The sequence below is a fragment of the Mastigoproctus giganteus genome, chromosome 5 (assembly GCF_048544385.1).
Source record: "Mastigoproctus giganteus isolate SK-2022 chromosome 5, ASM4854438v1, whole genome shotgun sequence".
NCBI lineage: Eukaryota > Metazoa > Arthropoda > Arachnida > Uropygi > Thelyphonidae > Mastigoproctus > Mastigoproctus giganteus.
Window position 1 is genome coordinate 166,823,979 of NC_143579.1, and position 22,947 is coordinate 166,846,925.

General features: G+C 38.9%; 1 protein-coding gene across 2 annotated transcripts in view; it reads right to left on the reverse strand.

Annotated features, from left to right (window-relative positions):
• Positions 1-19,385, reverse strand: part of LOC150085818 (protein NipSnap-like) — a 140,497-nt gene extending 121,112 nt beyond the window's left edge. For both annotated transcript variants that reach the window (XM_090373504.1, XM_090373503.1), the window contains exon 1: positions 19,304-19,385. In XM_090373504.1, coding sequence (XP_090229630.1) covers positions 19,304-19,374 — 71 coding nt within the window. In that variant the 5' untranslated portion in view covers positions 19,375-19,385. The remainder of the gene's footprint in view (positions 1-19,303) is intronic.
• Positions 19,386-22,947: the final 3,562 nt, after the last annotated feature.

Sequence of the window (22,947 nt, forward strand, 5' to 3'; positions counted from 1 at the left end):
TTTTTTTTTTTTTCGGCTGATGCTGCATAAGCTTGCTTTCTTGCATCAAATGCTTCTACTAATGCTAATGCTAATATAGTCACATACTGAGGAGCAATTTCCCAATTTGTCTGAAAAGTAAAATAATGAACCAATATATACTCCCCACCATGACTTTATGGAAGTGAAACTTACCAAAAGAATAGAAGAGAAGCTGAGAACTACACAGCGAAGAATGGAACAAATTATATTGGGAATCAGACTGTTAGAAAAGAAGAGAAACACGTGGATTAGGCAGCAAACTCAAGTAAAAGACTTTCTTATCAAAACTAAAGAACTAAAATGATCTTGGGCAGGACACAGCTCGAAGGCATGATGACAGATGGACTAAGAAAATAACAGAATGGTATCCAAGAGGAGCTAGAAGAAACCTGGAAGACAATGATGGAGATGGACAGATGAAATTCATGAGTTTGTGGGTAGTAAATGGATGGCCATTACACAAAACAGAAGGAACTTTAAAGTTTCTGGAGAGGCCTTCATCCTGCAGTGGATTGAAAATGGCTGATGATGATGATGATGAAATGAACAAGTCATGTAAGGTCGTTACAAAGAAAGAAAGAAAGAAAGAAAAGAAATTGCACCAATCATTTTACAATCGTGTAACACTATATTTTGTGAGGCTGAGAATGGCCATAAGAGAGAGAGATGCTCTACTGGAAACGAGGCCATCATCAAGCCGGATCTGAGGTGTCTAAAGGTCCATTAATGCTGACTCTGTACTTTGAAGGTTTGTCGATGAGGTAAAGATCAAGAGAGTTGGGTGTGGGTAAGATTGTCTGGTATAATGCCAGGTAAATAAACAAATCATGTAAGGTCATTACTAATTGCAAAAGCCTTAGCATCTCAACCTGCTGGGTCATACAACTAGAAAACTGAAGACAGCTGGGAATGTGAAAGTCAAGTAACAAAAAAAAAAAATCCAAAAAAAAAAAAAAAAAAATCTAAGCAATTACAGAAGTTGGGAGAACAACATAGACAACAGATCAATTTTACAAAATAGAGTAGAGAGATTTTAAGCCAGAGGAGATCACAAAGAGGGGATTTCAGATCAAGAAATCTTTGTTCAATAGCAGAATGGACATATGCCTGTAGCCGAGTGGTCAGGAGCGGGAGTGCAGTGGCACACGCTCTTTGAGTAGACCGTCCTGCAGTGGGTTGATAATGACTGCACTTTACCTTTTTTTTACCACCTTTAATACGAATGGAATCACAGAGAGAATAATTGAAGCAACCAATAATTGAGTCTGTCAGAAAATGTAAATGGAGCTCAGCAGATTATAGGGGAAAATGAACTTCACTGAGAATGAAAGTGAATACTTCTGAAATGAATGAGGCAGTTTTTGGGATGTTCAGATCTTTTCACAATAAGTTAGTACTATTAGTTTAGGTATTAACAAAGCAATCAGTTGTTGTTGTTTTGGTTTTTAGGAACATTAGCAACTAAGGCCATATTGCTCCGGGAACATGCGGTGGTCATTCCCTGACCTTTCCGCATCCTCCGAATTTGGTTGTCTTTCTATTTTTATAACAGGGTATCTGTGACGGACTCGAACCCCGGTCTAATCTAGAAGCGTGTGCTACGCACTGTTGCTCCTTCCCACCTGTCTACGGAGGCGCCAAAAAGCAACCAGTTAATACAAAAAACTGGAAGAGGAAAACATATATGTAATGAAATTTTTGGATATGGCATATACACAGCAAGAATATATCCAACTCCTTGAAATAGAGTGGGCCAGTAAATCAGGTTGTCTTATAATAAAAAAAAAGGTAAAGTGCAGCCATTATCAACCCACTGCAGGATGGACGCCACCTTAACAATTCATGCTAAGGGAAATGGACCATAATCTGCCACGCTGGTCCAGTGCGGGTTGGCAGATCGACCGTATTCAGCACTCAGGGGATTGAACCCCAGTTTACTCAAAGAGTGTGTGCTACTGCACCACTCGGCTACAGAGGCCATATTGTCTTATAATGGGGGATTTTAACTTCCCAGATATAGACTGGAACTTGTGGGTTGGTCACTCACACACTAGCAAGACTTCTGTAAATTTATTCAATGACTGTTTTCTACAGCAGCATGTTCGAGAGGCAACCAGAGGGAGTAATACCCTGATCTGATTATTAACAGTGATTCTTCATGCATTAAGAATCGGCAGATAAAGGAACCACTACGTGGCAGTGATCACAGTGTACTGATGTGGGATTTACTTAAAGATGTAACTACCATCAGAAGTAAAGGGAAGGGTTTTTCCTTTTGTAAAGTGGTCTCAGAGATGTTTTAAATTCTATACAGTTGAACCAACTGATCATGTTACCAACAGCAAATTCTAAATAGGAAGCATTCAATGAATTAATCTTAGAAGCTACTACGCTTTTCATACCAACTAAGAAATACTGTAAAAAATTAGGCCTAAATGGATGTCATATGAACTAATGACTCGTTGTAAGAAAATTGCATAGGATGCATATAAATCATCAGGAGACACAGATACCTATGGTAGATATGATAGTCTGTAATCAAGTCACAAAGAATGTTATGCAAGCAAGGCAGATTACGAGAATTCTTTGGCAAAGGATGCAAAAAAAATCAGTAAAGACTTCTTTACTTATGTAAATTCTAGATGGAAGTGGGTGAATCAGATTGGTCCACTTGACATCGATGGTTTGATTGTTGATGAACCCGCTGAGGTAGCTGACAAGCAATGAGTATTTAGCATCTAACAAAACAGGAAGTCTGTAGGGACGTGGAGGCCAGAAGCTTATCAAAGCTCAGGCAGATCAATTGGCAGAGCTAAATGATTTTGGTGAGTGGAACAAAGGGTTGGTGTTACCAAGAAAGGCTTAAGTTCTGCAAATTGCAGCTTCTAGAGACTAGGCACCTGCGAGGTGAACTAATTGAGGTATATAAGGCCGTGAAGGGTGTGAGAATGCTCAATGCTAATGGGATTCTTCCTCTTGCTCACATTACTCACCTGAGGGGACATAAATTCAAACTGAGGAAAGACAACTGTAGAATAGATGTGCGGGAATTCTCCTTTAGCCAACGGGTGGTTTGATAGTTGGAACAAACTTCCATCTGTTTTAGTGGAGGTCAACAACTTAAATAAGTTCAAGGAAGAAATAAATAAATAATTTTTTGGATTGAATGGATGGGTGAAATAAGAGGTTTTTTTTTTTTTTTTTTGGCTGATGCTACGTAAGCTTGCTTTCTTGCATAATATGCCTCTACTAATGCTAACTTTGTCCTTACCAACCCAACCATCCCTTCATCCGTAGCAGTAACTTGCCCCCAATACCACACTGCTCTCCAATTTGTTAGCAGTCTTTTTATGTGCATTTGTATCAATATATATTTTAAAATCTAAGTATATGATGTCAAAATTATTTGATGCATCCTGTTACTTTGTTATAGTATAGAATCAAATTGATCAGAGAAGATTACCTCTTAACAAGTGCATGCTGTGAGTGCAGTATCTTCATTCCTGTCCAGATGGTCCTGCATTACTTCTTTAACCAAGAACTCCACTGTTTTCCCCTGGAACAGAAGTCAAGGTAATAGCAGGTCTGTAATTACTTGTTTCACCCTTTGATAATTGGGGATACTTTCATACACATCTAGTCAATTGGGACCTCCACTGAATCCAAGGAATTTCTCACAATTACAGCTAAATGTTTGCAACAGTCATCAGGATGAGGGTCTAGGAAAACTAGGCAACAAGTCTAGGTGAGGTCTAGGCAACAAGATCTAGGAAAACTGTGTTAATGAGCTGAGAAATGGCAGTTGAAGTTTAACATTGACAAATGCAAGGTACTGCACATGGGTAGAATTAACCCCAGGGTAACTTATCAACTGTGTGGTACTACACCCAGTGTAGTGGAGAATGAAAAAGACCTGAGGGTAATTGTGCAGTCAGTGTATACCTGTTTCTTTTTTTTTTTTTTTTTTTCATTTTTACCTCATTTTTAACTATTTGAATAATATGCCTCTACATGCACCATAAAAACAATCACTCACCTACTTACTCCCACTCAACCATCCCTTTATCCATATTAGTAACTTGCCTTAATGCCCCACTTCCTCCATTTGTATAATAGTCTTTTGTGAAACAGGGTTAAAATATTTTTCAAATCTAAGTACATGATTTCAAAATTATTCATTGTGATACTATTGATATATCCACTCAGATTGGTCAGGCAAGATCGCCCCTTAACAAATCTCTGCTGTGACTAGTATAACTTGCATTCCTGTTGAAATGGTCCTGCATTAATCAATTCTTTTCCTTGGAACAGAAGTCAAGCCTGCAGATCTGTAATTATTCACTTCACCCATTAATCTCCATTTGTGAATTGGGAATACATTCACATATCTGCAGTCTTAAGGACCTCTGAATCCAAGGATGCTCTCATAATTATGACTAAAGGTTTGCTTTTATCCTTGCTACCTCCCTTAATATAACTGGATAGATTCCATCCACCCAAGGTGCCTTTTTTTACATTTAGCTTTAACAATATCTCTTCCACTTTCCTCTCAGTTATAACAAAATCATTTAGCTCCCTGTTAGAATTTGATAAATTTCTGGCATCCCCATCCTTAAAAAGTTCCTCCTGTGTGAATGTATATGTGAAATATCTATTCACTTTTTCAGCAACCTGAGCAGGGTCATGAATAGTTAAACCATTCATCTAGTGGACCAGTGTGATTCAACCCTTTCCTAGTATTGTTTACATTAGTAAAGTTGTTCTGCTATTCTTTGCCAGACTTTTCATAATCTGCTTTAGCTTACCAAAACTGTTTTTACTCGATTGCAGACTAGTTTATACCTACTCTGCAATCGAAGGTTTTTACTCCAACTTTGGAGTAAGAAGTCCAATGCTGGAAGAGTTGTTAGTAGTAGTAGTAGTAGTAGTAGTGGCACTTGATGCAAGAAAGCAAGTGTAGGAGCTTATGCAGCATCAGCCAAAAAAAAAAAAAAAAAAAAAAAAATCACACCATACCCTCCAATTGCCTGTCCAGTTCCTCCTTAAATTTATTTAACCTATCAACTTCCACAACGACAGATGGAAGTTTGTTCCAGCAATTAACCACCCGCTGGCTAAAGGCAAATTTCCGCACATCCATTCTACATCTATCCCTTCCCAACTTGAACTTATGTCCCCGTAGGTTCGTATTCTGAACAAGTGGGAGGATCCCATCAGAACTCAGCGCGCTCAACCCATTCAAGGCCCCATAGACCTCAATCAGATCACCGCGCAGGTGCCTAGTCTCCAGACTCTGCAATTTGCAGAACTTAAGCCTCTCTTGGTAAGAGGATCCCTTCATTCCCCTCACCAATCGTGTTGCTCTTCTCTGTACACGCTCAAGCAAATCTACATCCTTCCTAAAATGAGGCCTCCAGACCTGTACGCAGTACTCAAGGCGTGGCCTGACCATTGCCTTATACAGAGGGACAATCACCTCCTTTTCCCTGCTAGCAAAATTCCTATATATCATTGACAAAACCCCATGACCTGCCCTAGAAGCCTGTCTACATTGCTCAGAAAACTTCATATCTGACTGCACAATTACTCCCAGGTCTTTTTCATTTTCTACCACCTTAAGTGTAGTACCACACAGTTGCTAACTTTGTCCTTACCAATGGGGTTACTTCTACCCATATGCAGTACTTTGCATTTGTCAAGGTTAAACTTCAGTTGCCAGTTCTTAGCCCATCTGCCCAAATTATCTAGATCCTGTTGCAGTAGCACACTGCCATTACTGTCATTAACAACCCTGCCAACCTTCGTGTCATCTGCAAACTTCGACATTAAGCCTGATATACCTTCATCAATATCATTGATAAATATACAAAACAACAGTGGACCCAACACCGAACCCTGTGGGACTCCACTAATAACATTAGTCCACGAAGAGCAGCACCCATTGATTACCACCCTCTGTCTTCTCCCACTTAACCATCCTTTTATCCATTGTAGCAACTTACCCTTAATACCATTCTGCTCCAATCTGTACAGTAGTCTTCCATGCGCAACAGTGTCAAAAGCTTTCCTGAAATCCAAGTATATGATATCAAAATTATTTTTTGCATCCAGTTCCTTTGTGACCACATCATAATAACCAATCAAATTTGTCAGACAAGACTTTCCCTTAACAAACCCATGCTGTGTCTGAATTATTGCTGCAGTCTTGTCTAGATGATCCTGCAATGCATCTTTAACCAGTGACTCCATTATTTTACCCGGAACAGAAGTTAAACTAACTGGTCTGTAATTATTCGTGTCACCCTTCGAACCTCCTTTGTGAATTGGGGATACATTTGCACATCTCCAGTCCGTGGGAACCTCCCCTGAATCCAAGGATGCTCTCATAATTATGGCTAAGGGTTTGCTTAGTTGCTTTGCCGCCTCCTTTAATATAACTGGATAGATCCCATCATCCCCAGGTGCCTTTCTTATGTTTAACTTCAACAATTTCTCCTCCACTTTGCTCTCAGTTATTACAAAATCATTAAGCACACTGCTACAATTTGATAACCTTCTTCCATTTTCAAACTGTAATGATTCCTCACGTGTGAATGTAGATGCAAAATACTCATTCAGTTTGTTTGCTATCTGAGCAGGATCATCAACAGTCGAACCATCGATGTCAAGTGGACCAATCATATTCAGCCCCTTCCTTTTAGAGTTTATATAAGTAAAGAAATCCTTGCTGTTTTTCTTAGCATCTTTTGCCAAAGATTTCTCGTAATCCGCCTTTGCCTGCCGAACCTCCTTTGTGACCTGATTACAGACTAGCTTATATCTGCTACAGGCTTCTGCGTCGCCTGATAATTTATATGCATCCCATGCATTTTTCTTCTCTGTCACGAGTCTCATTAGTTCATTTGATAACCATTTAGGCCTAAACCTTGAACAATATTTCTTCATCGGTATGAAAAGTCTAGTAGCTTCCACGATTAATTCCTTGAATGCTTCCCACTTAGAATTTACTGTTTGTAACATCGTCAGTCGATCCCACTGTACAGAATTTAAAAACTGTCTGAGACCACTGTACTCCCCTTTACGGAAGCAAAAACCCTTTCCTTTACCCCTGACGGTAGTTACCTCTTTGAGTAAATCCCACTTCAGCACACTGTGATCACTGCCACCTAGTGGTTCCTTTATCTGCAAATTCTTAATACACGAATGATCACTGCTGATAACCAGATCAAGAGTATTACTTTCTCTGGTTGCCTCTCGAACATGCTGCTGCAGAAAACAATCATCCAATAAATCCACAAAAGTCTGACTAGTGTGTGAGTGACCAACCCACAAGTTCCAGTCAATATCTGGGAAGTTAAAATCCCCCATTATAAGACATTCTGATTTACTGGCCCACTCTATTTCTCTGTACAATTGTTCATTGTACTCATTCGAGTCATTAGGCCTATAACACACTCCTACTCTTATCTTTGCTTTTGCAGTGCTTATGTCACACCAAACTGACTCAACAGTGCACTGTCCATCTATATCAACTGGATGCACTTCTTTTGATTTTATGTTTTTCTTAATTAACAGCATAACACCTCCTCCCTTTCTGTCCTGTCTATCCTTTCTGTACACATTGTACTCCCCAAATTCCAGTTCTGCATTCCTTATATCTTTGTGACACCACGTCTCTGCTATCCCAACAATATCCACCTTTGATGTCTTGACCAACACTTCAAATTCATCAAATTTATTTACTATACTTCTAGCATTGGTATACATGCAAGCATACATGCTCCTGTGCCTATTCCTTGTTACCCTAACACATCCCATATACCCAACTATTCCAGGATGACTGCCATCCGTCCCTGAAACCCCCAACACCCCTCGCTCCAGGTCGCTTCTTATTCTAATAGAAGTTGTGCAAGTAATAGTAATATAATAATAATAATAATAGTAATAGTAAGTAGTAGTAATAATAGTTAATGACTATTGTTACTACTAACTCTTCCAGTGACAATATTAACTATTATTACTACTAACTACTGTTAACGTTCCAGCGAATACTCCTATTCGCTGTTAATTAATGTTAGTCATTATTACTACTAACATTATACTCCTAGTTAACTATAAACTTAATGTTAATAGTAAAAACTATATACTATACATTACTAGTTTTACAAGTATAACTACTAACCATATACTCCTATTTACTGCTAACTATATACTATAACTACAAGTCATATATTACTATATAGTATATGATTAGTAGTATTACTATACATTATAACTACTAACCACATACTATAGGTCTGCACAGAGCCAGGCTTGATGCTTGGACTTCGGCCCGGCCTGACCCGACCTGAGTCAGGTAACATGAACAATGTTCGGGCTCAGTTGGGTACAAATAATCAAATTGAACTGTTATTTCAAACATTTCTGGCTATTTCTTACATATATATTTTTTAAATATTTTCTATGTATTTAAATTTTTAAAGGTTTTTTTTTAGAAAAAATGTATATTATTTGTCTGCTGACACTTGCAAGGTACTGCACATGGGTAGAATTAACCCCAGGGTAACATGAACTGTGTGGTACTACACCCAGTGTAGTGGAGAATGAAAAAGACCTGAGGGTAATTGTGCAGTCAGTGTATATTTTAATTGGCCAATAAGGTGCATCTCCAAATTCACCGAAATTTGTACTCTTTCAGGGAAATAACCTGCCTTGCAGTGCAAACTCTAAAAGAAAATTTAACACAGCTGGATTAGAAGTCCAAGAGTGTCGAAAATAGTGAGTGTTGACCATTTTATTTCTGAACAGAAATTTTCAATAAAAAGCATGCAAAAAGAAGGTGGCTGGTAGAGGCGGACATCGATACTGTTTTGAAAACATATTAAGATTGTTACATTGAAAATTTATTACATTGTTTGATAATTAATATTGATAATTATTTTGGATAAATATTAATATTGAATTTTTAATCTGAAAGTTTATTTCTTTATTATTATGATACTTCAGAAACTAATGCTAGTGATTTTATTTATATACAAAGTAGCAGTCGGACGGGAATAAAACTGTTCGGTGGGGTCGGGTATAGGTATTGAATTCGAATAACAAATTCAGGCTCAGATTAGGTCAGGCCATCTTCACTTCAGGCCAGGCTGGGTTAAGTGGGGAGAGCTTTTATTCTTGCATAATATTACTAATTGCTACTTACTCTACCGAATCATCCTTAGTGACTGAGTTAGCATTATTGAAGGAAGTGACGTTACTCAAAATTAACTTAGTGACTGAGTTAGGAAGTGACGTTATTCAAAACTAGCCAAAAACTTGCCTTTTGTCACTAAAATGAGTCTATTAAAAAACCCACACTTCTTTTGCTTGAATCCGTACCGAATTAATGGCGTGAACTTACCTAACATTTTATCACTATATTAGCATTAGCATTATTTGAGGCATATGATGCAAGAAAGCTAGCTTATACAGCAATAGCCAAAAAAAAAAAAAAAAAAAAAAACGTTCCCATTTTACCCATCCGGTCACTCCAAATATTTGTCTAAGTTCAGCCTTAAATTTATTTAAGCTATCAACTTCCATAACAATAGATGGACGTCTGTTCCAGCAATCAACTACTCGCTGACTAAAGGCAAACTTCTGCACATCTATTCTACAACTGTCTTTCTTCAATTTGAATCTATGTCCCCTCAGGTTCTTAATCCCAGCAAGCAGAAGTATCCAGTCAGCACTGAGCCTACTCAAACTATTCAAGGCTTTATGCACCTTGATCAGATCACCTTGCAGGTGCCTAGTCTCCAGATACAAAGGGATAAACAACTCCTTGTCTCTGCTAGCTAAATTCCTATATATCATTGACAAAACTCCATCACCTGCGCTGGCAGCCTGAACTGCTCAGAGAACTTCAAACCATTGAAGTTCTCTGAGCAGTTCTTTGAAGAACTCGATAGCCTCAGCAAATATTGCCTGAATTTTTGCTGATGCTATCGAAGCAGTGTTAGGTGGGTCGGAAAACTGCTAGCTTGGGGGGATACAAGAACTAATAGATTAATAGAACTAATAACAGTAGCCACTGGCAGAGGTGAAAGTGATTCTTGCACTGCTTCTATTGGAACGAGCAGCAGCCTGGGAAATAAGATGCAGGGCATTTCATACACCACTGGGAGTCATTGCGGTACAAGTAAACACATGGGTTGTGCTAGGGTAGCTAAGAATAGGAACAGGTGCACATATACTTGCGTGTACACCAATGCTAAGGAGTTTTGGTAAATAAATTTGATGAATTTGAGTTACTGCTCAAAACATCAAAGGCAGATATTGTTGGGATATCAGAGATGTGGTGTCACACAGATATAAGGAATGCAGAACTGGAATTTGTGGAGTACAATGTGTACAGGAAGAGTAGACAGGATAGGAAGGGAGGAGGGGTTATGCTATTAGTTAAGAAACAGACAAAATCCAAGGAAGCGAAGCCATTCGACATTAATGAACAGTGCAGTGTTGAGTTAGTTTGGTGTGACATAAGCAGTGGGAGATCAAAATTGAGAGTAGGAGTGGCCTAATGACTCTGATGAGTATAATAAGAAACTGTACAGGGAAATAGAGTGGACCAGTAAATCAAGAGAGTCTTATAATGGGGTATTTTAATTTCCCAGATATTATCTGGAATTTGTGGGTTGGTCGCTCACACACTAGCAAGGCTTTTGTGGATTTATTGGGTGATTGTTTTCTACATCAGCATGTTCGGGAGGCAACTAGAGGGAGCAATACTCTTGATCTGATTATCAGTAGTGATTCTTCATGCATTAAGAATCTGCAGATAAAGGAACCACTAGGTGGCAATGATCACAGTGTGCTGAAGTGGGATTTACTCAAAGAGGTAACTACCATCAGGGGTAAAGGGAAGGGTTTTTGCTTTCATAAAGGCGACTATAGGGATCTGAGACAGTATTTAAATTCTATACAGTGGGACCAACTCATGATGTTACCAACAGCAAATTCAAAATGGGAAGCATTCAAAGAATTTGTTTGTTTGTTTATTTGGTTTTTAGGAGCATTAGCAACTAAGGCCATATTGCTCCGGGAATATGTGGTGGTCATTCCCTGACCTTTCCGCAACCTCCGTATTTGGTGGTGATGGGCTCGAACACCGGTCTAATCAAGAAGCGTGTGCTACGCACTGCTGAAGTACTAGGCTTTAAATACCACCTAAGAAATATTGTTCAAGGTTTAGGCCTAAATGGATGTCAGATGAACTAATGATACATATGGCAGAGAAGAAAAATGCATGGGATACATAAAAATTAATGGGTGACATGGAAGCCTATGATGGATATAAGCTGGTGTGTAACCAAGTCACAAAGGAAATTAGGCAGGCAAAGGCAGATTATGAGAAATCCTTGGCAAAGGAACAAAGAAAAACAGAAAAGCGTTCTTTACCTATGTAAACTCTATAAGGAAAGGGATGAATCAGATTGGTCCAATGAATATTGATGGTTCGACTGTTGATGATCCTGCCCAGGTGGCTAACAAGCTAAACGAGTATTTTGCATCTACATTCACCCATGAGGAGTTATTCAGGGAGGGGAAAGCCAGAGGGGAAGTAAACTCTGGCAGTGAGCTAGATGATTTTGTAATAACTGGGAGGAAAGTGGAGGAGAGATTGTTGAGGATAAACATAAAAAAGGCATCTGGGGTGGATGGGATCTATCCAGTTATATTAAAGGAGGCAGCAAAGGATGTAAGTAAACCCTTAGCCATAATTATGAGAGCTTCTTTGGACTCAGGGGAGGTACCCATGAACTGAAGATGTACAAATGTGACCCCAATTCACAAAGGAGGATGAAAGGGCAACACAAGTAATTATAGACCTGTTAGTTTAACCTCTGTTCCAAGAAAATTAATGGAGGCACTGGTTAAGGAAGCACTGCAGGATCAACTAGACAAGACCTCAGTTATAGCTCGGACACAACATAGTTTTTTAAAGGGAAAGTCTTGCCTGACCAATTTGATTGGATATTATGATGTGGTCACAAAGTAACTGGATGCAAGGAATAACTTTGATATCATATACTTAGAGCTTAGGAAGGCTTTTTATACTGTTGCACATGGAAGACTGCTGAAAAAATTGGAGCAGTGTGGCATTGGAGGCAAATTGCTGCTATGGATAAAGGGACGGCTGGGGGAAGAAGACAGAGATTGGTAATCAATGGACACTGCTCATCGTGGACTAATGTTATCTGTGGAGTCCCTCAGGGTTCGGTGTTTGGTCCATTGTTGTTTGGAACTAAGCAATTTTGAAGCTCCCTTTTGGATTTTGAGCTCCTTTCATTCAAGAATCTGCATTCAAAAAATAAGATTCTAATTGCTCGGCTGACTTTATGCCTCCCCCTATGCTCTTTAGTGTAAAATTTGAAAGTTTAGAATTTTCATCTACAATATCGTCATCTGAATTGATGTGATTTTATCTCTGATGCCGTTTGCCCCAAATCGGCTACTCCGGCTTCTTTTTCTACCAGTAATTCTTGGACGTCTTCAGTAATCATGTTTTTTTTATTTTTTTAGTAGCATCGGCGACTAAGGCCATGTTATTATGTGTATATTGTCTATAAATTGCTTGTGTCCTGAGGTAGATTTTCTGGTTTGCTGGACGAAAAACCCAAGTTTCTGGGAGAAAAAAACACGAAACCCTCGCCTGAGTCCGGCTAACTGAGCCACGTTGTGGAAAAGACCCATAAAAATTCCTCCCTTCATTGATGGGATTTGACCCTCAGGTCTTTTCCAGTCGGTATGGAGAGGAGGGCAATTCTATCAACTGTGCTACCCACAAGGGCCTCAGTAGCCATATCATCAAAACCTTCCCCTCCTACCAACATAGCAAGTTCTGTTATTGCACCGATTCCGTTTTATGCGTGTTCAATCATATTTCCTGAATGAACTGACTCTGGCCATACATTATTCCACATGCATTTAATGTTGACGGTTTTACTTCTTTCAGCGATAAAGCTATAATTCTGATACAGTCCACAATTGAGAAATGGTTTCCATGCCTCCATTACTTCAATAGATTTGGAATCAATTTTTTCCAAAATCCATTTTAACGATTTTCTGATGGAATGAATTTTAAAGGTGAATATAATGCCTTGATCTAATGGTTGAATGAAAGAAGTTGTGTTAACCCAGTACAACTGTGGTGGTAGGAACATAACTTCAATGTTTGGATGACTTAAATCTTTTGGATGGCCTGTTGCACTATCCAATAGTAAAAAAAAAAAACTTTGAAATCTAGATTTTTCCACAAGTTCAAGAGCACAGAACATAACAGGGGGATTTGCCAACAAAATAAAATACAGGGATTTCTCATTTTTTTTTTGACTAGTGAGTCAACGGCAGGGATTCAAAAAGAGTGGAAATGTTGAAAAATGACAATCAACATAATAACAGGGTTTTCCCCACACAAAAGCTCAAAAATACCCTGTGATGCAAAGTTTACCAAAATTCTATAACCGTGTTGTGCGAGGATTGCCACAATTTATCAATCGTGTTAGAGCTAAATGATGTTGTAGAAGTACCGTGTTATGTGGGGGTTGCCTGCATATGACATCAAAATTATTTTTTGCATCCAGTTCATTTGTGACCACATCATAGTATCCAATCAAATTGGTCAGACATAATTTCCCCTTAACAAACCCATGCTGCAAATGAAATATTACTGCAGTATTGTCTAGATGATGCTGTATCACCTCTTTAACCAGTGACTTCATTATTTCCCCGTAACAGAAGTTAAACTAACAGGTCTATAATTATTTGTGTCACTTTCTGCATCCTGTTTATGAATTGGAGATACATTTGCAAATCTCCAATCCATGGGGACCTCCTCCCTGACTCTGAGGATCCTCTCATAATTATGGCTGAGGGTTTGCTTACTTCTCTTGCTGCCTCCTTCAATATAGATGGATAGAGTGCATCTAACCCAGGTGCCCTTTTTTATGTTTAACTTCAACAATTTCTCCTCCAACTTGCTCTCAGTTATTACAAAATCACCCTGTTAGGGTTTGATGCACTTCTGGCATTCCCCTCCTTGAATAACTCCTTATGTGAATGTAGATGCAAAATACTCATTCCGTTTATCAACTACATGATCAGGATCACCAAATACTCGAACCATCTATGTTAAGTGGACCAATCTGATTCATCCACTTCTTTCTAGAGTTTACATAGTTAAAGAACTCTGCTGTTTTCCTGTGCATCCTTTGCCAAAGATTTCTTGTAATCTGCCTTTGCCTACCTAAACTCCTTTGTGACTTGATTACGGACTACTTTATATCTGCCACAGGCTTCTGTGTCACCTGATAATTTATATGCATCAGATGCATCCCATGCATTTTTCTTCTCTACCACGAGCCTCATCCATTTAGGCCTGAACCTTGAACAATATTTCTGGTAGCCTCCAAGATTAAGTCCCTGAAGGCTTCCCATTTAGAATTCACCATTGGTAACATCATCAGTTGATCCCACTGTATAGAATTTAAAAACTGTCTGAGACCACTGTAGTCACCTTTACAAAAACAACTTCCCTTTACCCCTTGATGGTAGTTACATCTATAAGTAAATCCCACATCAGTACACTGTGATCACTGCCACCTAGTGGTTTCTTTATCTGCAGATTTTTAATGCATGAATAATCATTGCTGATAATCAGATTAAGAATATTACTCCCTCTGGTTGCCTCTCGAACATGCTACAGTAAAAAAATAATCAACCAATAAATCCACAAAAGTTTTGCTAGCATGCAAGTGACCAACCCACAAGTTCTAGTCAATATCTGGAAAGTTAAAACCCCCATTACAAGACATTCTGATTTACTGCCCACTCTATTTCTCTGCACAACTGTTCATTGTACTCATCAGAATCATTAGGCCTACAACACACACACACTCCTATTTTCATTTTCCCTTTCCCAGTGTTTATGTCGGACTCGACAATGCATTGTCCACCCATGTCAACTGGATGCACTTCCTTAAATTTTAAGTGTTTCTTAACTAACAGATTTTTCTGTCGTCGAGGAGGGGAGGTTGTTTGCTTAAGTAGGGTGCTAATCCCTCCCTCATGGCACTGTTTAAAATCAGAAAGCGAGGTCCCGATTTTAAAACAGCAGCAAGTTGGGGAATAAAAATGAAAGTTTACTAAAAACCCACACTTCCTTTTTTCCACTAGACAAAAATGAAATTCTATTAAAAATGTGAGCATTCCCTCTAACTGCAACTATTTTTCTCATTTCACACATCCTTCACGTGGCCTTCTGTTTGTCATATAACCTTTCTCTGTAACTTAACATGTCACACGAGCAGGGGAAGAGCAATGACGTCCTTCACTTCAACAGAACCAATCAAGTCCTCAACTTTAATTGTTGTCGGCCATGCCCAGGGGTACCTTATTCTAAAGTTCAGCCTACTTTTTCACAGGAATATCCGTAAAACAAAAAGGAAAATCCATAAAACAAATCAGAAAATACTAGACATGGGCCATGGAGTATGTCATATTTTCTAGGTTTTATTGGCTAAAATCTATTATTTGGGTACCACTTATCTCTGCGCAGTGGGCGGGGTGGTCGCAGAATGGAGTGATTGTACGGACGAGTTCCTGTGATTGGATGATTATTGTGAAGGCATTTTATTTCTGATTGTTTTGTCATCGAGGAAGGGGCTGCTTAGCTTAAGTGGGATGTTTATCCACCCCCCCATCCCATTGTTTTAAAATCAGAAAACGGGTTCTCGTTTTAAAACAGTGGAAAGTGGGGGGGATAAACACCCTAGCACGTCAACCTAAGAGGGCAGCTGCAAAACAGTAAGTGGCAACTGTCAAAGCCTTCTTGACTTTTAGTGGAAGTATGGAGGGGTACCCAAGATCTGAATTTTAAACATTTTATTAACCATCCTATAAGTCTGTTAGTTAAATCTGCCTCCTTCCTTGAGTACTTTTTCTTTTTTTTTTTTTTACTCAAAACTTTTCAATAAATCACTGCAAATACTGTTACCAGTATCTGCACTGATTAGTAACGGTATTTGCATTTAATATTTACTTTGAAATGACCTTACTTCTTTTACAAAGGGACTAATAATTACAAAAGAATTCCAAAATGATATTATTAAATTCCTGTTTAGGAAAATTCTGCACAAATAAAATGGAAGACACTCCAAATTATTGTGGGTCAATTAGTAAAGCCTGATTCCGTGAAGTTTAACTGTACACAATGCAGTGTTTTTACTTTTTTTCTTAAGCCATTACTACATGCATTGTACTTCTGATGTGCAAATTATATGCTTTTTAACCAAGTGTATGAGCTTATGAAGCATCAGCCAAAAAAAAAAAAATTTACAAAACAATTCCCTCTAGATGTTTTTCCGTCCAGTTCCTCCTTAAATTTATTTAATCTATCAACTTTCACAACAACAGATGGAAGTTTGTTCCAGCAATTAACGACCCGCTGGCTAAAGGCAAATTTCCATACGTCTATTCTACATCTGTCTTTCCTCAATTTGAATTTATGCTCCCTTAGGTTCGTAATCTGAACAAGTGGAAGAATCCCATCAGAATTCAGCATGCTCAACCCATTCAAGGCCTTATACACCTCAATCAAAACACCTTGCAGGGGTCTAGTCTCCAGCCGCTGCAATTTGCAGAACTTAAGCCTCTCTTGGTAAGAGGATTCCTTCATTCCCCTCACCAAACTTGTTGCCCTTCTCTGTTCAAACAAATCTACATCCTTCCTAAAATTCGGCCTCCAGACCTGTACGCAGTACTCAAGCTATGGCCTGACCATTGCCTTATACAGAGGGACAATCACCTGTGTTTCTCTGCTAACAAAATTCCTGTATATCATTGACAAAACTCCATGACCTGCCCTGGCAGCCTGTCTGCATTGCTCAGAAAACTTCATATCTCACTGCACAATTACTCACAGGTGTTTTTCATTTTCTACCACTCTAAATGTAGTACCACACAGTTGGTTTGTTTCTCTGGGGTTACTTCTACCAATATGTAGTACTTTGCATTTGTCAATGTTCAACTTCAGTTGCCACTTCTCACACCATCTGCCCAAATTTTCTAGATCCTGTTGCGGTAGCACACTGCCATTACTGTCATTAACGACCCTGCCAACCTTTGTATCATCTGCAAACTTCAACACTAAGCCTGATTTACCTTCATCAATATCATCGATAAATATACAAAGCAACAGTGGACCCAACACCGAACCCTGTAGGACTCCGCTAATAACATTAGCCCACGAAGAGTAGCATCCATTGAATACTACACTCTTTCTTCTCCCACTCAACCAGACTTTTATCCATTGTAGCAACTTACCCTTAATACCATTCTGCTCCAATTTGTACAGTAGTCTTCCATGTGCAACAGCGTCAAAAGCTTTCGTGAAATCGAAGTATATGATATCAAAATTATTTTTTGCATCCAGTTCCTTTGTAACCACATTATAATATCCAATCAAATTTGCCATACAAGACTTTCCCTTAACAAACCCATGCTGTGTCTGAATTATTGCTGCAGTCTTGTCTAGATGATCCTGCAATGCATCTTTAACCAGTGAGTCCATTATTTTACCCAGAACAGAAGTTAAACTAACTGGTGTAATTACTCATGTCACTCTTCGATCCCCCTTTGTGAATTGGGGATACATTTGCACATCTCCAGTCCGTGAGGAGCTCCTCATAGTCCAACGATGCGCTCATAATTATAGCTAAGGGTTTGCTTACTTCCTTTGCCACCTCCTTTAATATAACGGATAGATCCCATCCACCCCAGGTGCCTTTCTTATGTTTAACTTCAACAATTTCTCCTCCACTTTGCTCTCAGTTATTACAAAATCATTACGCACCCTGCTACAATCTGATAACCTTCTGGCATTTTCAAACCTTAATAACTCGTCATGTGTGAATGTAGATGCAAAATACTCATTCAGTTTGTTTGCTATCTGAGCAGGATCATCAACAGTCAAACCATCGATATCAAGTGGACCAATGAGATTCATCCCCTTCCTTTTAAAGTTTATATAAGTAAAGAAATCCTTGCTGTTTTTCTTAGCTTCCTTTGCCAAAGATTTCTCGTAATCTGCCTTTGCCTACCTAACCTCCTTTGTGACTTGATTACAGACTAGCTTATATCTGCCATAGGCTTCTGTGTCGCCTGATAATTTATATGCATCCCATGCAGTTTTCTTCTCTGCCAAGAGTCTCATTAGTTCATTTGACAACCATTTAGGACTAAACCGTGAACAATATTTCTTAATAGGTATGAAACTTTTAGTAGCTTCCACAATTAGTTCATTGAATGCTTCCCACCTAGAATTTGCTGTTGGTAACACATCATTTGATCCCACTGTACAGAATTTAAAAACTGTCTGAGACCACTGCAGTCACCTTTAAGGAAGCAAAAACACTTTGCTTTACTCCTGAGAGTAGAGTGTGTTTAGTGTCAAACGGCACTGGGGGTTTCCCCCATCTCCGCATAATATACATTGTGGGTGTGAAACAGTACACTGTCAATGCCAGAGGTTTAAAAGTGTATGGATTATGTGTAGTGTCATGTAAAGTTATTCCTCTGATCATTTAGCCGCTGGGCTCTTAATGGGACCCAACGTTGTCCACACTCTGCCCCGTGGAGGCAGACCAGGTACCCAGTAGTTTAGATATTATTTACTCTTGCTGGTCCTGCCACCTAGTTTCCTGAGATTTAGGTGCCTAGGACCTTAAAAATAATAATAAAAATGATAAATAACAGAAAATAAAATAAAAAAAAAAACCTGATGGTAATTACATCTTTAGAACGCATAAGTACAAAGCGTACAGTGTAAATTGAAAAGAAAAATTTGCAAAATAACCCTCGCTAAGGCGAGTTTCATATTTGTCAAGCCTCAGCTATTTATACTAAATTAAGGCTGTTTAAATTTACGACTTTCAAATGCAATCTCATAATGCACTTATTCATCAACTTATAACCTAATATGGAAAAGTGCCAGTAACCGAAGACGGGTGATCAAAGTTCACTGGATACTCAAACCTACCGTACTTAATTTTTTAATGTATAGCACACGTTGAGGCCGATAAGTCGCTGAACTCGTAGTCATTTTATTCAAGTGGATCAGTGATCTCTTAAATTCACGGTAATTACCATTCTTCAACGAAGACATGAATTGGTGGATCAACGTTTTTATAATGGGTTTATTCTGGAGTCAGCCAAATTACAAATCTTAAATATCCCTTACCTATAAAGTATCGTAAAAATCGGAGCTGTCCTGCTAAGCGAAACATTCACAGCTCGCCACATCGACGCCATTGCTCACAAACTCATCAAAGTAAATAAGTGACAGACAAATAAGAAAAAAAAAAAAAAAAAAATTCTTTCAATTTCTTCAGTGATTCCATTGACACTGGCAAAATTTTAGTTGAATTAAACGTTCTATAATTACATACAATAAAAAAATTCAAAATAATGAATGCGATTATTATGCCTTAGTACACTTTCCCAAACTCATGGAAGCGGGAAGGAGTAATTGTTTTTTTTTCTTTCGGAATTGCCTGATTTCATGACGCACCATTTCATCTAAATACAGAGAAACTATCTCACTAATCCTGGTATGAAGAGTATTTTATGGCAAAACCCTCGTGTCATAACATATAGTAATAGTCGGAATCAACAACTACTGATCCAATACATCAAAGGATGTATTGTTTCAGTTTCCCTCTATGATTCAATTATTTGGTCCTCTGCCCCAAATACCTATATTACGAAGTTTTTCAGCCTGGAATACTGGGTGCTCTGGTGGTTGAACAGGATTGCTGTGAAGCCCTTTACAATTTCAAAATCCATACTGTATACAAACTTAAACGTAGGTCCGTGGATACAGATCACCATGCATAACAGGGGCTTGGCACACCGAGGGTCCTGAGCTGGACATCATCATTCTTCTCTTTCTTGGTGATTCCCTTCTACCTCTCTCTCTATTTGGGTAATTCAGAAATTTTTTTTTTTTTTTTTTGCCTGGTGCAGCATAAGCCTCAGGCTTCCTTGCACCATATGGCTAATAATAATAATAATAATAATAATAATAATAATAAACACCTGCACTCTTACGCAACTTCTGTTCTGGGAGTTTAGGTGCTCCTCAAATTGATAATCTTGTGGTCAGGCCACTCCCTGGGGGTCGACTCTACTACGCTCATAGTCTCCGAAACGCTCGCCATCACGCGACGGGATTAAGGCAGCTGTTCCCTACCAATACCCTGGAGCTCTTTAGAGACTTCAAAAATGGACCCGAGCAGGTACTGCCATGACAAAACCTACAACAAGCTGATAGCAGCGGACCTGTATACTTCACTACAAATTTAATGAAGAGGAGAGTGCAGATTTCTATGGAATTTGTGCCTATGAACTCTTGATCATCTGTAATGAACGATTTTTGTCATCAAAAGACTCTGTGAGGACTGCAGAAATTCTATGACATTCATTCAGATTGATTGTTGCTTGTATTTATGTTGCTTGCAACAAGCGACTATTGATGTATTTATTCTTATGTATTTTTTGATGTATTTATTCTTATGTATTTTTTGATGTATTTATTCTTATGTATTTTTTTAAGTATTTTGTGATTTTCAATGTTGCCGTCTAAATTGTTGTAGGATGTATTAGCAACCCTCATATATAATGTCTGCACAGGGGTGTTGGATAAATAAACTACTACTACTACTATTAATAATAATTATTATTATTATAATTATTATTACTCCCTGATTGGGGGTTCCACCCACGGTGACGAGGGGCCATTTGGTACACGTTCCAATCTTTTCAAACTGGCTTCTGTCGCAATAGATGCAAAAAGAAGCATAAGATGTGCTAAGTGTTCAGTCTCTGAACCTCTAAATCCAAATGGAGTTCCTCAAACTGTGACGAGTTTTGCTGTCGTATCCGGAGCCAAATAAACTGCCATTGGGAAGTTTGGGTGATGAACTAACTAGTTTGAAAGGCCGAAGCTTCGAAACTAGGGCGGTGCCCGCCCAAGTGTTTTTCTTCCTACTCGACATGTTCCGACTGGCTGTCTTGCACTTGGTAGTCTGGACATTTTCCGGTTTGGCATCCAGCAATAAGTTGGGGGCAGGCCTGGTAGTAGTCCAGCCTTGTTTAGGGTTAAGTGACGAGTGACTTTCTGGTTGTAGTTGAATAGCGTTTGATGTGGCATTTTTGGTTGTGTACTGATCAGGGCTTACTTGGTCGGGTGGCAAATGCAGACCGTTTGTTTCCTTGGATAGGTTTAGTTGAGCACGTTTAAATATGATTTTTCTCACTCAGAGGAGAGTTCAATGCAATCTCTTGTTTCTCTATTACGCCCATATACAGTTGTGGGCGGCGTGTTCACGACTGCCTCTTTTGGTCGGTTATCTGCTTCAACTCCAGAGCTAGTCGTCGAGAAGTACACGCGATGAACACATTCTTTCCCAAATTGAGGAGGTACAGTGTAAATACCACTGCTAGCTGGTTTTAATTTCTGAGGAGCCCACAGAAATTATCGGAATGCGGATCTCTCCGACAGCATAATATTGTTCTCAATGTCTATCGTCACGTTTTTCAACCAGCTCATTTCATCGTTATGTGCACGAAGTTCTTGATTTACATTGAGTAGACTAGGTTCAGTAGATAAATATTCATAAATTTTTGGAAATTTCTTCCCTAAATTTTGCATATGCTCTTCAGCCTGCAGAGCAACAGGATAAACAAATTGTGCATCCGCAATTATGCTGCTAAGGCTATTCAAGTTGCTTAGATGTGATGTGTGTGTCTCTTCACTCACTGCTGGCAGTTGTCAGGACAGACACAACAGCATGATTTGTTTATAATGAAGGTATCGGATTGGATTTATGAATTCGCAGCTCTTCCCTTACCACCGTTTGGGGGATCATTTCTGCGATCTCACTCATGTTCCAAATGATATCTAACTTCCTTATGCAAATTACTTTTTTTAGTCTCCAAGTCATTGTTTTGCATATCAGTGTAAGGGTGAGGCGTTACGGAATTGGCATCTTCCAAAGCATTAAACATTTCTACTGATGCATTATCTTCTCTTCTCTTCGCGGAGGGCAACCCCTTCCACGAAGAGAAGATATCATCCTTCCTATTGGCCGTTGCTGTCGTTCCTATTTGTTTACGTTTTACACAACATTTTCCCAGGAACAGTTTCCTTTGGCTCAGTGATAAGCGAGAGAGGCTTGAATACCCACAATATAATAGGCTTTGATTTGCTACAGATTAAGATTTCGTCTGCAGTTGTTAACAGGAGAGACTGCTTCTACAGGGAAAGGATACACTTAAATAGAGAGGGTGCAAGAATATTTGATGATGCTATCGAGGCAATGTTAGGTGCGTCGGAAAACTACCAGCTTTCGGGAATACAAGGATTAAAGATTAACAGTAGCCACTGGCAGAGGTGAAAGTGATGTTTGCACTGCTTCTATTGGAATGAGCAGAAACCTGGAAAACAAATGCAGGATATTTCAGAGACTGCCGTGAGTCATTCCGGTACAAGAAAACACACGGGTCCTGTTAGGATAGCAAAGAATAGGAACAAGTGCATGTATACTTGCGTGTACACCAATGCTAGGAGTTTGGTAAATAAATTTGATGAATTTGAGGTATTGCTCAATGCATCAAAAGCGGATATTGTTGGGATATCAGAGACTTCGTGTCACACAGATATAAGGAATGCAGAACTGGAATTTCGGAAGTACAACGTTCTACAAATATTCAACAAGTATTCTACAGAAAAGATAGAGAGGATAGGAAGGGAGACGGGGTTATGCTATTAGTTAAGAAACACATAAAATCCAAGGAAGTGAAGCCAGTCGACATCGCTGGATA